Source organism: Hoplias malabaricus, chromosome 3 (genome assembly GCF_029633855.1).
Source record: "Hoplias malabaricus isolate fHopMal1 chromosome 3, fHopMal1.hap1, whole genome shotgun sequence".
NCBI classification, from domain to species: domain Eukaryota; kingdom Metazoa; phylum Chordata; class Actinopteri; order Characiformes; family Erythrinidae; genus Hoplias; species Hoplias malabaricus.
In genome coordinates, this window is record NC_089802.1 from 51617346 (window position 1) to 51631775 (window position 14430).

The 14430-nt window shown below is 36.9% G+C and overlaps 1 protein-coding gene across 1 annotated transcript; it reads right to left on the reverse strand.

Moving 5' to 3' along the window:
* Nucleotides 1–992: 992 nt before the first annotated feature.
* slc6a11a (solute carrier family 6 member 11a) lies at nucleotides 993–13101 on the reverse strand. Its single transcript, XM_066664043.1, has 14 exons — nucleotides 12936–13101; nucleotides 10323–10455; nucleotides 9522–9664; nucleotides 7970–8054; nucleotides 7716–7848; nucleotides 7505–7639; nucleotides 7165–7268; nucleotides 6271–6395; nucleotides 5290–5402; nucleotides 5066–5203; nucleotides 3721–3823; nucleotides 1685–1785; nucleotides 1401–1571; nucleotides 993–1229 (listed from the first exon to the last, which is right to left on the reverse strand). Exons 1-14 carry the CDS (start codon nucleotides 13099–13101, stop codon nucleotides 1131–1133), a joined length of 1749 nt encoding a protein of 582 aa, XP_066520140.1. The 3' UTR covers nucleotides 993–1130.
* Nucleotides 13102–14430: the final 1329 nt, after the last annotated feature.

Genomic DNA, 14430 nt, shown 5'->3' on the forward strand with positions numbered 1-14430 from the left:
AGCAATATACACTCTGGTGGTATCTTGCAGACACAGATATTCAAAGCATAGGCCTCTACACCCAGTGCTGTAGGGCTATATACCCCTTTAGATAGCTCTATGACATTGGGCATGCTGATCTGAAGGTTGTGCAGCTGCTCCAGAGAATCAGATTTATTTTCAGGAGATTATACTTGAAAGTGTGTGTGAACAGTGAACATATGTCCTCAATGTGTGCACCTAAAAGTGTCTGAATTCACAAATTATAGAGTGTCTATAGACCTTTGGGCATACAGTGTACTCTTACTTGAGCATAGATTTAGGATTGTGATGATTTGTTAAAACTTCTGGCAGCTGCTCAGGTTTAATATTGATACATGAGCACACACAAGCACACATGCACATATCTAATAAATATTTGTTAGCATCTTTACATCTTCTAGATGTAAATCAGAAAGAGATGCTGCAAAGTTTGTTAGTCGATTGTGTTAGGGCACAATTGGCTGGATATATTTGTCCTGTAAATTATTCTCTGTCCAGCAGTGACACTGAGGCATTTAAAAAAACCCTGCTGTCCACTCAAACCAGTGCAACAACCACCCACTTCCTAAATCATACCTGCTCTGTGGTGGTCTTGTAGGGGTCCTGACCACCGAGGAACAGGGTGAAATGGCTCTAACAAAGTATGTAGAGCAACAGACCGACTAGGATAATCATAGAACCTATAATACCTTTTTATTAAGTGGAGCCGATAAACAATGTTTGTGAGTGTAGAAACTAGGTCATTTTAATATTTTGGCTGATTGGTGCATATAAATGTAATTAGACATCACAAATATACGAAACATAACATATAAAAATTTAAATGAACTAAAACCATGGCACTTACAGAAAAAGGCACATTGTAAAACTTAAAATTCTGCAAATATATAATATTTTAATTTAAAGATCTATAAAGTTTATAATTGTAAACCTTCCTTTTTTAACAAGATTTAAAGCTTTTTTGTGTTTGTTTTAAGAAATTAAATTTCCGGAGACTTTTGAAAAATGTGCCTAGACTTTAAAAATAGAGATAACAGGTGTATAACAAAAATGTTTAAACAAAAATGTAGTATCTGAATGCTGATGGAGTTCTAGAGGATGTTGGAAGTCTATTCTCCATCTCCGAAAAGTGGTAAAGCGCAGTGTCTTGCTGGATTTCTCAGTGGCTGAGGCAGATCATTTGCTGGTTTGCAAGTAACCTGGAGACGCTAGGATATACCCACACATACATTAACACATCACCTTGTACTTTGCAGGCTTTTATAACATCTTTCTCTTAAACATTATACATGATTGTTGTTAGACCAATTGCATATAATTTACTGAAGAGCCATGTGCTGACATGAAAGTGTTGCCATTGGAAGAGAACTTTCCCTTACCTCCCAAATTGTCCCTTTACCCTTATAAAGCTTGTAGATCATTGTGATTGGGATTAGGGAGAGAGAGGACAAAGCCAGGAACCAGCCAAGCACGTATGCCCACCATGGATAAAAATACGTCTTGTTGAACTTCAGAGGACTATATCTAATCAAGGAAAAGATAAATGTTCCCTGCAAGAAACACCATTATTATACGGGTACAATCATAGTATAAGCAATAAACAATGCATATGGTAAATCTTTAGTTTCTAAAGTAATTTAGAATGATGGTGAAACATGCTTACCAGACAGACGGAAGGAGTGACATAGAGCCAGCAATATTTGACCACAGGCCAAGGTCGATAGCCAATCATATCCTCTATGTTCTTATAGAAGCGTTCAGCACCTTGGCAAAAAAACATATGTCAGCTTCCTTTTTTTTGTTATGTATTTTAAGACCAATTGATTTCTGGTTAGTTTAAGATGATTGTAGGCTGCTTTTGATAAAAGCAAAGGTACTGAAAGTTGTCATTTTATTATTTTCTGAGGTGACTAGTCTTTCCAGTTATATATTGTCACTATCCAAAGAATACTTGTATTTCCAAAATAGTAGCTTTATAGGAGAAAAAAAAACCCCTCAATTTTAATGGAAGTCAACATAAAAAAGATTTTATTCCAAGTAGTTTCTGAGCATTTCTACTGGTCCATTCATCATGAAATTTTCATACAATATGAAGGACAGCGGCTGTGTTCAAATGATGTAGTACACAACATTGTTCGTTTTACTTTGGACAGTGATGATATGTGATAAGTGTATGTTTTCCCCATGTGTAATATTTATGGAAATCCTGGACTTCAGTGGTTAAAGACATCTATCTTGGCAATGGCAAAATGGTGAGTTTGGGGGTAGATTATTGAATTTGGTAGTCCATATTTTTGTGGTCCCTCAGCAGGGAATCTGCTAAATGAATTTGCACCTAGTGCTTTTGTACAGTAGATAAAGAACAGTCAGAGATTGCTATTAACTACTGTAGTTAAGTAGAAGTTATACTACTAGTTATAGCTCTACTATAATTATAGTTCCCATGCAAAACTAAAGAAGAAAACATTAAAAATGTATGTAAATCTAAATGAACAAACAAAGATGTGTTACAGACAAAATTTGGATGAACTTCCTACTCACTGAGGTGTTTCAATCAGTCCCATTGTTACCACTGAATAAAATCAAAATCTAGTCATGCAGTCTACCTTAGCAGTTGTGAAAGAATGGCTTGTTCTAAAGAGCTCAATAAATTCCTGAGTGGTACTGTTACAGGAAGCCACTTTTGCAAGAAGTCAGTTTGTGACATTTCTTCCCTCCTAGATATTCTATGATCAACTGTGAATGGTATTACTGAAAAGTAGAAACATACAGGAACCACAGCAATTCAGCCACAACGTTGCAGGCCACATAAAATTACAGAGCTGGGTCACTGAGTGCTAAGGCACATGGTGCATAAAATTTGCCAATGCAGAATGGCACTGCAGAAAACTTTGTTGATGTATGGAACCACTGCCATACATCACCAAGCATAATGCGAACCATCAGTTGAAGTGGTGTAAAGTATGCTGCCGTTGGACTCTGGAGCAGTGGCAATATGTTCTATGGAGTGACGAATCCCACTTCTCTATCTGGTATTCTGATGGATGAGTTTGAATTTAGTAAATGCCAGGAATGCATAGCTTGAATGCATTGTGCCAACTGTAAAGTTTGGTGGAGGGATAATGCTATGGAGTTGTTATTTTCTGGGGTTGGTTTGGCCCCTTGGTTTCAGTGAATGTAAATCTTAATGCATCAGCATACCAAGACATTTTGGACAATTGTTTGCCTCCAGTTTTGCTGGAACAGTTTGATGCAGGCCTTTTTCTCTTTCAGCATGACTGCCCAGGGCACAAAGCAAAGTCCATAAAGGCATGGTTGGGTGAATTCTGTGCGGAAGAATTTGGCCTCACACAAAGCACTGATCTCAACCCCACCGGACACCTTCGGGATGAACTAGAACAGAGATTTGAGCAACACCCTCTCATTCATCATCAGTGTCAAACCTCACAAATGCTTTCCTAGATTAGTGGGCAAAAATTCCCACAGACACACTCCAAAATCTTGTAGAAAGCCTTCCCAGAAGAGCGGAAGCTGTTACAGCTACAAAGGGGAACCAACTCTACTATGGATTGAGAATGGGATGTCATCAAATCTCCTGTAGATGTAGTGTGTCCCAGTATGCCAGTATAGTGTTTATTAATTTTAATAATCTCTGATGTCCTTCTGCAATGTAGAATGGATCTGATGTTGTGTGCTCACCATATACCCATCCCATAGCCACAGACTGGCAGATTGCAAGGAAAAGCAAAGTGGCACCACTGCACACATAGTGATCAAACAGCTGGATGATGTACAGACCACCCTGAAATAACATGATATATAATTAGGCTATACCTATAATAAATTATAAATATATTATTATAATAAATTTGGATTTATATTTTCTTTAGCACTAATTAATGTACTTTATATACTATTCATGTGAAACATGCAGCACTCACTTTATATGGATGACAATTTATTCACTTTTATGCTGAGAAGAACAATTAGCAATTACATGTTTACTTATTGCTGCTGTAAACTTTTATATTGTATGCTTCTAGAGTCAAGTATACAACCATGTGCTTTTTGTTCTAATGTTTATAGAGACTTTTTTTATGTATTTATTGTCTGTTTACATTATTGTCCACTGTTCTTCTGTGTTATTGTTTGTAGTGACAAGGAAATAGTATGGTTGACTTTGAGTTTTAATTAATTCCCATTTGAAATCACAGGGCCCAAGCTCCAACCAAGCAGTTTGCTGCACCAGTCAGCTGAACTGACTCAACTGAAACCGACTCAACTCTGTAGAGACTCAAAAAAAAATCTCAAAAAGAATTATTTCTACATAGTTAATGTGAACCAAATAAGAATTTTAAAGAGATATCGTATATTTAATATATTTGTTTTAGATGCTGGTATCATCTGGAAGTATTATATGTGAAAACTAGTAAAGTAAACTTAGTAAATGTGAATATAATGTAAGGAGGCAAAAATAACAACTAGATTTGCATTTCATGAAAGAAAAACATAGTGCATGCAAAGAGGTGGAGTGAGTGAGAGAGAAAAGAGAGTAGTTAGAGAGAAAGAAGAGTGAGGAATGTGAGAGGGAGAGAGGAGTATGAGAGAGGGAAGAGTGAGGATTGAGAGGGATGTAGAGAAGTTAAAGGGATGGGGAGTTAAAGGGTGAGAGTTCGGTGAGGGTGAGATGAGGGTGGGAACTGAGAGGGAGAGAGAAGTGTGAGGAGTGAGAGGGAGAGAGAGGAAGGGCTGTGTGTGTGTACTGTGTCTGTGAGACTGAGTGGTCTATTGTGATATCATCGCCGGCTGTTCTCTGAACATTCCACATTTCATGTCTATGAAGATATTTCATTTTAATCATGATGACGAATTTGAATTAAGTCGAAAAATACAGAACACCTCTCACTGCAGAGACTTTCTAAACACAGTTTGAACAGAGGCAACCACTGATAACAATATAGTGCTTTTCAAACACTATAATTAGAAGGAATCATGTCCTCATGCTGAATGTGAACTAAATAAAAAATAAAGCTGATAAATTCACCTCTGTGACCATAAACAGGCCCATGAAATAGCAGAAGAAACAGAGGGCCAAAAGCAGCAGTTCTCTGTGGTAATCACGCCTCAGGACATGGGGGAACACATCTGTCACTGATGTCATGATGCTCTCCAGGCCCACAAACTGATAAGACACAAGAAAGAGGGCAGTCGACATGGAAACCAGGAAGAGGAAGAAAAGCAGAGCGGCATTAGACTGCTTATTCTAACCTGGCTGTCCAAGCCGAGGAGGATGATCATGGTGAAGAAGCACACAGCCCAGAACTGAGACCATGGCAGTAGGGTAACCGCCTGTGGGTACACTATAAACACCAGCCCTGGACCTACACACAATGGAGAAGTAACCAACAACACCTGTACCTACATATATATCCAACTTCACTGACTGTCCCCATGAAGTGATCCCTTTTTTAAATTAAACATGACTATAATGTGCATTATGGGAATTACACTTTACACTTTCAGGGGCTGACCCTATGACTTATAAATTGCATTTTTAAATATTTTGAATGATTGATAACTTGGTCTGATTTAACCCAAAATGCAAAGAATTATGCACTTTATGCAAATATTTAATCAAGTTGATAATAGTTATCTTAATAAAATTATTATAAAAAATATTATCTTATTTTTTTACATGTAAACCAGGCCATATTTATCTGAATTAAAGAGCACTTACTTAACATCCTGCCATCTCTTTATTCATTCATTCATTATCTGTAACCGCTTATCCAGTTCATGGTCACGGTGGGTCCAGAGCCTACCTGGAATCATTGGGCGCAAGGCAGGAACACACCCTGGAGGGGGCGCAAGTCCTTCACAGGGCAACACAGACACACACACATTCACTCACACACTCACACCTACGGACACTTTTGAGTCTCCAATCCACCTACCAACGTGTGTTTTTGGACTGTAGGAGGAAACCCATGCGAACACGGGGAGAACACACCAACTCCTCACAGACAGTCACCCGGAGTGGGAATCAAACCCACAACCTCCAGGCCCCTGGAGCTGTGTGACTGCGACACTACCTGCTGTGCCACCATCTCTTTAGTGGAAGTTTATTTTTAAAACAGATTGTGACTCTGCATACATTAATTGAAAACCATGTCAAGGAAATTGTATAAATAGTTTAGAAGAGAAATAAAGGGGACTATAGAGAGTAGTATTTTTGGATGGCTTTCTTACCAGACTCTGCCACTAGAGAGATATCCACCCCCTGCTCCTTCGCCATGTGACCCAGTACAGAGAAGATGGCGAACCCAGACACAAAACTCGTCCCACTGTTCAACATGCACAGTAAGAAGGAATCTCTGCAAGAAAAATACACACACACTTCTTTTAAAACATGTTTTGAACACATTCATATTTAAAAATATACACAATCAGAAACCTGAATGCATTACCAACTTCTTTTATAAAACATTAAGTTCATGTGCATTTCAAAACTATTCTAATAGAACACTGCTGATCAAATTAATTTTATGTTTAAAATAAAAAATAAGATTATGATCATTTTAATATATTAACCAGCATCCCTTACATTACTTTGTTTTAATATTCCTAACATTCTGAGTGTCCAACTGTTCCATGAGAAAGTAGCATTAATAATGTTTGGCTAGGCTAAAACACGTTTTAAGAATGTGTGGCTAGGTTAAAACAAACGCACACACGCACGCACGCACGCACGCACACACACACACACACTTTACATAACCCTGTAGAGATGATGAACCAATTAGGAAATGTCTATATCACTCCTGCCTTGGATGAGGATTGGCTGGGAGCCTCCTCATGATTTTGAGGAAGATAACAAAAACACACACTCACACACACACATATATATGAGAAATGAAATGCCACACGACAGTGGAGGAGAATAATGACCCTGTAAAGCCTGGATTGTGAGCTAAAACATAACTATAACATTACATAAATAACTCCTTAAAATCCAAGGCTTAGTACAAACATATCTTTGCATAGACAATAATATAATTATACAGTGAATATAAAAGTTTGTTGTTCTTTTCTGAACATATACAGTGAATTATGAATCTTGCTTGAATGTTAAGGCATACTCACCTATAGCAGTTATTGTTATAACTGTTGTAGCTGCCGAGAGAAGAGAGATAGCCCAGACATATAGCATAAGAGTAGAAGATCTGAGTGCCAGCATCCATCCAAACCTTACAACAGAAGAACATAGCTAATTTATAAACATATATTATAAACAGCCAAATCCCTTATATGCAACACTGACTTTTAAGTTACTTTCATAAGCAATGTCTGTTCATATTAATTTCCTTGTGTTTGGATGTACTGTGAGCAGTATAATAATCTGAATACAATTTAAATGTATATGGTTATTGCTTTGTGTTTTGAAATAAACAAAGCCCAGGTGTAAATACATTGTTCTCTGTACCTGAGGATCAGCTAGTCGTGAAATATTAGGGTACATATAGTAATAAATTCCATCAGTTGCACCAGGCAGAGTCACTCCTCGCAGCAGCAGAACCAGCAGAGTCACATAGGGGAAGGTTGCTGTGAAGTAGGCAGCCTGCAATTACAAAAACCATGCCACAGATTACTTCTGGATTTTGGTTAATATTATGTTATATACCTTCTATTTGTACCTTGCCAGTGGACTTCACTCCTTTCCAGATGCAGAAGTAGATAATAATCCAAACCAGAAGCAGAATCAATGCCAAATCCCACCTGACTCTACCCAGGTTTTCCATCCCAGAGGATAAATGCAATACTCTGCGACTAAAAACACACACACACAAATAAGAATAAAACATAATATTGTTATATATGTGTATATTTACAATTTTTAAATAGTTTAGGAAAGATCATAACATCTGATTTTATAAAAACTTTGTCTCACCGCCAGAACTCCATCACAGATGAAGAGGCATTGAGAGATGTCCAGTTCACAGTAGAGTTATTTCCACCATACACTATGCAAGCATCTAAAGTACAGACCAATAGGCAGACAAAATGACATAGAACAAGCATGGTTCTGACCTTATTTCAGGATATTTTATGTACACAGACATCCTCTTGTCTCAGTAGATAGGATGGCCCTGCCAACCAGCCCTGGCCAATGCAGGCATTTGTAAGCTAACATATCAGAATTGAGCAAGATTGCATTCTCCTCCAAGCATGCTAAGCATTGTTGTTGTGCTGGTAGATGAACAATATACATGTATTTAGAAATGCATGTGATTACTTTTGCTGTCCCATTTGCTAGCATAATGTACCTGGGGGAATCTAGTCTCAGCCAAAGATGCTCTGCCCACAAGTTGACAGAGTGTCTGATACTTACAGTGTGTTTTCCTCACTGTCAGGAATCTGCCAGTTGTATTCTGATTGGCTCTCAGCCTCCTACATGACATGCCAAAATAGCAGACTTGTGATTGGTCCTTTTGCATTTCCTGCCTGTAGTAGGCAATTCTTGGCCACATTTATTTGTAAAAGGTACCAGATTCTCTCTAGAAAGTCTGGCAATGCAAGACTAGAGGAGGCCTAACAAATGGATGGGAACTGGCAATAACTTAAAATTGGAGAGAAAATTGAGGATCATGTTTAAAAGTGAATTGCATTTAATCTGACTGTAATGACAACAGCAATTTATGGTTTTATAATATATGAATATAGCATGGATATAATCAGGAGAATTCCTGGAGGGTAAGATACACACTATATATAAGATATCTTATATTTAAGATATAAGCATGTTTATATGAGTATTTGCTGGCAACAGCATGTACTTTTTAGAGATTGAAACGAAAGCGATTGTAATTCTTTCATTAATTTTCTGAAACTGCTTCATCCTGTTCAGGATCGAGATGGGTCTGGAGTAGTTGTGTAGCCAGTAACTGACCTTTGTGTGTGCCTGGGCAAAAGTGTGTGGGTACAATTATTCTTTCTAGAATAATAAACATATGCAAACCTTAGGGGTGCAGAGGAATTTATTTCGGGGAGAGTTGGGTGCAGTTGTGCACTTTACGCAGCATTTCCTGCTCATATGCATTACATCTAGTATTGCCAAATTTCTGAAATTGAATTATGCAATACAAGTTCATGCTTTGCTGAACAGCAGCAAAGCAGAATTTATCTTTGTATTTGTAAAATACTTTTTTACAGTATAAATGTTGTACTGTTTTTAATTCTTCATAAATTAGATTGAATGAGATCCGAAGTGAAAGAAAATTATCGGTCTGAGAGGTCTAAAACACAGTCTCCTCTTCATTATATTACCATATTTCTATCTTCAGTAAAAATATAGTTCATTATGTTAAAAAACATTTGCTGTTATGTCCACATTTTCTATTTAGGAGCTGTGGCGTATCTGCCCCTCCTTCCAGCTAAGGGTAGCAACTATTAAGCTGTTTCTTTGTTTCATTTTCTTACTGTTATTAATAATCATGCAGTACCTGTATTCCACTCATTGGTACAACTTGCCCAGGGTAGTTCCAGACTGAAGGCTGACAAGAGGTAAAGAAAGGCCCAGACCATGATCACAATGTAGGTGATGCTTCCATAGACAATGATGATCTGACTGGCATATCCCAATCCTGTCCAAAAAAAAAAAAAAAAAAGGAAAATGAAAGCTAACAGTTAGGTGTATTTGTCTATAATGCAATAATGGAATATTTATTTAGGTCTGTGTTTGCATGCATGTGTGTACATTTATTTATGCGCTTTAATATACAGTGGTGAGTAAGAACTAATCAATCCTACACACAAGCCTGTAAAAACATAAGGCCGGTATTACTGGGTAATCTGGTATCTGCAACACATACAAATTACCTGTTATTTTGATTACACTTTTATATTCTTTGGGAACTGAGAATATTAATTGTTTAAGTTTTATTGTGTGGAACTTTTATCCATTCTTGCATGGATCCATTCTACCCATTGTCTGATTTTCAATAGGAGACCACATGTGCTTTGTGTCTACAAGGCCACATGGTTGTCGCATGTGCAGATAGATGCCTGTCTTGGTTTTACTGAAAACCAAGGACTTCCTGGAGAAAGGTGTCAAGCTGACTGCAATGTATGTCTCTCTCTAAAATCCAAATATAAGCCTCGACTTCAATGTAAGGCATACATACTTGAGCAGTAGAGTTTCAGATTGCTAGTCTTTGTTGATTCAGTGTGACAGGTCTATTAGTAAATTATTTATTCATGCACATAGAATGCAATCATAAGACAATCTGTAGTTTAACTCAACTTCAAACAGAGGACAGATCTTTGTCCAGCAGGTGATTCCTCCTTGACTTGTGTACTGCCCCAGTGAAATCTCCAGAATAAACAAAGGAATCCCACATGTCATGAGATAAAGAATGTAGGGGATGAAAAATGCTCCTGTTTAGAGTGCATAAATAGAAATGTAAAAAAAATGTCATTATAATTAAAATAAAAAACATTAAAGGATAGAGATTTTAATATATGCAAAGATAAAATTTATTTTTATTGGTTCACATCTTAAAATATTCACACAAGGACAAATTATATTTTCTAATTATACCAATAAATAAATAAATAAATAAATAAATAAATGAAAAATGGGAGTTAGAATGTTTTTTCCTGACAGTTATGAAATGTGTTTCTTTTTTTTTTCCACGAACACTTCAGTATTTAGAGGACCAGTCTTTATTAGTGGTAATATAATTTTTTTAAACTGTATTCCTCATGGAAGGGGAGGACACAAATATATTTATCGGATATTCAGATAATAGTGGGGTAACAATCACAAAATCAACAAAATGTGAAATAATTGTGTGTGCGTGGGGGGGGGTGCATGTGGTAATGTATTAATCTGGAATGTTCAGGTAGACAAATAAGATGAATAAAATAGTAATATGGATAATATTTCCTGTTGGTACTGTTACTTGGAAAGACTGATCTTATCAAACTGATGACTGATCTAACAGTTTGTTAAGTGCTGAACATTGTTTTTGTTAAATGCTGAAATTCTTTCCATTGATAGATGTTCTATTAGTAAACTTTACCATTGCTTGACAGTAATATTCCTTCTTGATTTCCAGTTTAACAGAATTGTCTTCTTTGCGATGGTTAGCACCAAAAGTGTTCTACTGTGTCTCTTGTCTAAGCTGAACAGATATATCCACGGTGAAAATAATAAATAAATAAATATAGACAGACAGACAGACATAGATAGATAGATAGATAGATAGATAGATAGATAGATAAAACTAAAAGAGAACATTAGCACATGTACATTGTCCTTAACATGATTTTTTAAATATATATATATATATATATATATATATATATATATAATGGAGTAGCGTGAAAGTTAACATCAGGGAGAGAGTTAACATTAAACACAATGAACCACCCTCTGTGTGTGCCATTGCTCATGTCTGCAGGGATGCAGGATTAACAGAGCCCTATTACCAAACATTATTTGAGGTACAGGTAAGGAACAATAAAAATGGACAGCTTGGTTTATGGATGTCTGACCAACATGGCAGAAAAATATGCATTAATTTGTGACAATGAATGCATTTTTAATTAACTGATTTTGTCACTGAGATGCATAATGTTTTTAATCTGAACTAAACTGCTGTAGATTCAGATTTACTCATTTACCAACACAAATTCAACTAGGCCCTGGTAGAATCTGCCAAATTCACTGGTCTGTCTCAAATGCCCCTGTGTATTTTAGGCACATTTGAGGTTATTTGCTCTATTTTTTTTAACATGAAGTATAGACTGTGAGGAGGGTTGTAAGCCTAAGGGCTCCATTTGGGACTGGGCTTTTGTATTAATCAGTGACAGTGGGGCAGGTTTCAGTGTGTGATTTGCTGATCCTCACCAATTCTCACATGCAGGAGAATCGAGATAAGTTTAGTAAGTGAATTTACTTAATAGAGAAATATTAAAAAATACACTTATTTAACTTTAAGTTTTCCAAAATGAATCGAAATTAAGAACCTTGAAGATATTATAAGCTATAACTTTTTACCCACCAGAAACAGAGGAACCATCATTTTTACTGATCACTGATCAACAATATCTGGAATGTTTAATAATAACGTTACTCTAAAGGTATGGTGATTTTTTTTTTTATTAAGCTGAGTCAATCCTGAATGCTTTCTTATGATATTACTAAGGAGTCTTCGTTTTGCTATGTATTACTATACATGACTAACTACGTCCATGTGAGCAAGAAAAGTAAACATATCTAGTGTAAATGCATGTGAAACCATTATTTTTCTCTATTGTAATGGCATAGTTGGCATCGTCTTTGGAAAATGTTCCTGTTCATCTACAGGACTTTGGAAGTCTTCAGCAAACCATGTAATTATCAAATATTAAGAAGCACCTCTAGGAAACTGAAAACTTACCAGTGATAGAAGTTTGTTCCTCTGTTTTTCAGGAAGAAATAATGTTACTGGCTATAATATCTCCATGGTTCTTAGCTTTGATTCTTTTTTGTACAGAAGAGTAAATCAAGCTTAATAATCAAAACTAGAATTTCTTTAAGGAGGGAAATTGTCTTGGTACATGCATCAAAATAAACCATTCAACTAAGGAAATAATTAAAATAAGAACAGAATAAATAAAGTTAGCAAGTGGATGTATATTGTAGGGTTATATGAACATTATTGCATGTTTGAAAACACATTACTGTGTGTATTTGTTGAGTTACATTGAGAGCTCAATAAGTTCAACTTATTCTTCAATTACTCAGTTCATGTCTAAACCTACCTTCAACCATTTTTGTTCTAATCTCCTTGGTATTGTGTTATTGTAGTACTCTAATCCTCCATACAACACAGATTAACATATCAACTTGAATAAGTGGCATCTCTTACCGCCTCCATTTTTGTAGCAGAGATATGGGAATCTCCAAACATTTCCCAGTCCTACAATGGCCCCTGCTACAGTAAGAATGAACTCCAGTTTGTTGCCCCAAGTCCCTCGTTCTTGGGGTGTCAAGGTGATCTGGGCCCTTGTGCCCCTTTTGGAAATATTAGCCATGCTCTCAGAGTTAGTTGACCTTGTGGAGAAAGCTGAAGTGGGAAGCATAATCTCCTGCAGCAGCTTTTATCAGGGACAGGTTGCAGAGGGGTGGGCATAAGCAAGGGAGGGGTTGGAACCCAGCTGCTAAACTCTGAACTGAAGAGGGAGGCAGAGGAGCTGGAAATAAAAAGGTGAATGTTGTTGGTCTGTACAACTCAAATCAACCTAAAACCTTCCTTGCTCGCCCTGTTGCTGCCGTGACCCTAAAATGGACAAGCAGAAAAGATAATGATGATGATGATAATGATGATGAAAAGCTAATAATTTGAGCAGTAAATGTTTATTTGCTAAAAAAAACAAACAAACAACAAATAACGCCCAATATTAGAAAAATAAATAAATAAATAAATAACATTATTCTAGTAAGTGGGCGGCACGGTGGCACAGCAGGTAGTGTCGCAGTCACACAGCTCCAGTGACCTGGAGGTTGTGGGTTCGATTCCCGCTCCGGGTGACTGTCTGTGAGGAGTTGGTGTGTTCTCCCCGTTTCCGCGTGGGTTTCCTCCGGGTGCTCCGGTTTCCTCCCACGGTCCAAAAACACACTTGGTAGGTGGATTGGTGACTCCAAATTGTCCGTAGGTGTGATTGTGTGTCTGTGTTGCCCTGTGAAGGACTGGCGGCCCCTCCAGGGTGTATTCCCTGCCTTGCGCCCAATGATTCCAGGTAGGCTCTGGACCCACCGCGACCCTGAATTGGATAAGCGGTTACCGATAATGAATGAATTCTAGTAAGTGTGATATTGTGTGTGTGAATGTGTTGGTTTTACTTTCTCCAAATCTCTCCTCGTGGCACTCCGTATTATTTGAGGTTATCATCCAATGCCTAGATTTACCAGTTAATAAATAATGATTTTAAATAATGTGTGCTGTTGATTTAACAAATTCATGCAATCAAGGAGAATATGAACAAAACATTGTTCTTCAAACTCATTCTCACCTACTACTTTATAGAAAAAATGTATATTTTGTATTTGTTTTATATTATTATTTTTTGTATTTACTGTGATTATATATAACTTTATACAAGCACCACAGTTACTGAGAACACATTAGTTTAAATATATATAATTATCTTGGGTCCCTTCTGCACAGTAATTTATATTGCAAAACATCTTCCACAGTGCTCCACAGAGCTGCTTAAAATGCCATTAGTCTATACTTCTTATAGCCTTCTCTAACAGGGACACAACTATTTAGCTGTTTATTTCCCTCAGTGCAGAGTTTGTAGAGAGTGCACTATTGTAAATTCAATCTAAAAGTTATAATACATACAAGCGGAGAGTATGGC

Excerpts from the sequence above, each read along its gene's own strand:
- slc6a11a (XM_066664043.1), bottom strand. The coding sequence starts at position 13,101 with ATGGCTAATATTTCCAAAAGGGGCACAAGGGCCCAGATCACCTTGACA. Across the intron at positions 9,665-10,322 it reads AAGATCTGTCCTCTGTTTGA|AGGATTGGGATATGCCAGTC; the intron begins AGTTGAGTTAAA and ends TTTTTTTTGGAC. Across the intron at positions 7,849-7,969 it reads TCTGTGATGGAGTTCTGGCG|TCGCAGAGTATTGCATTTAT; the intron begins GTGAGACAAAGT and ends GTGTGTTTTTAG.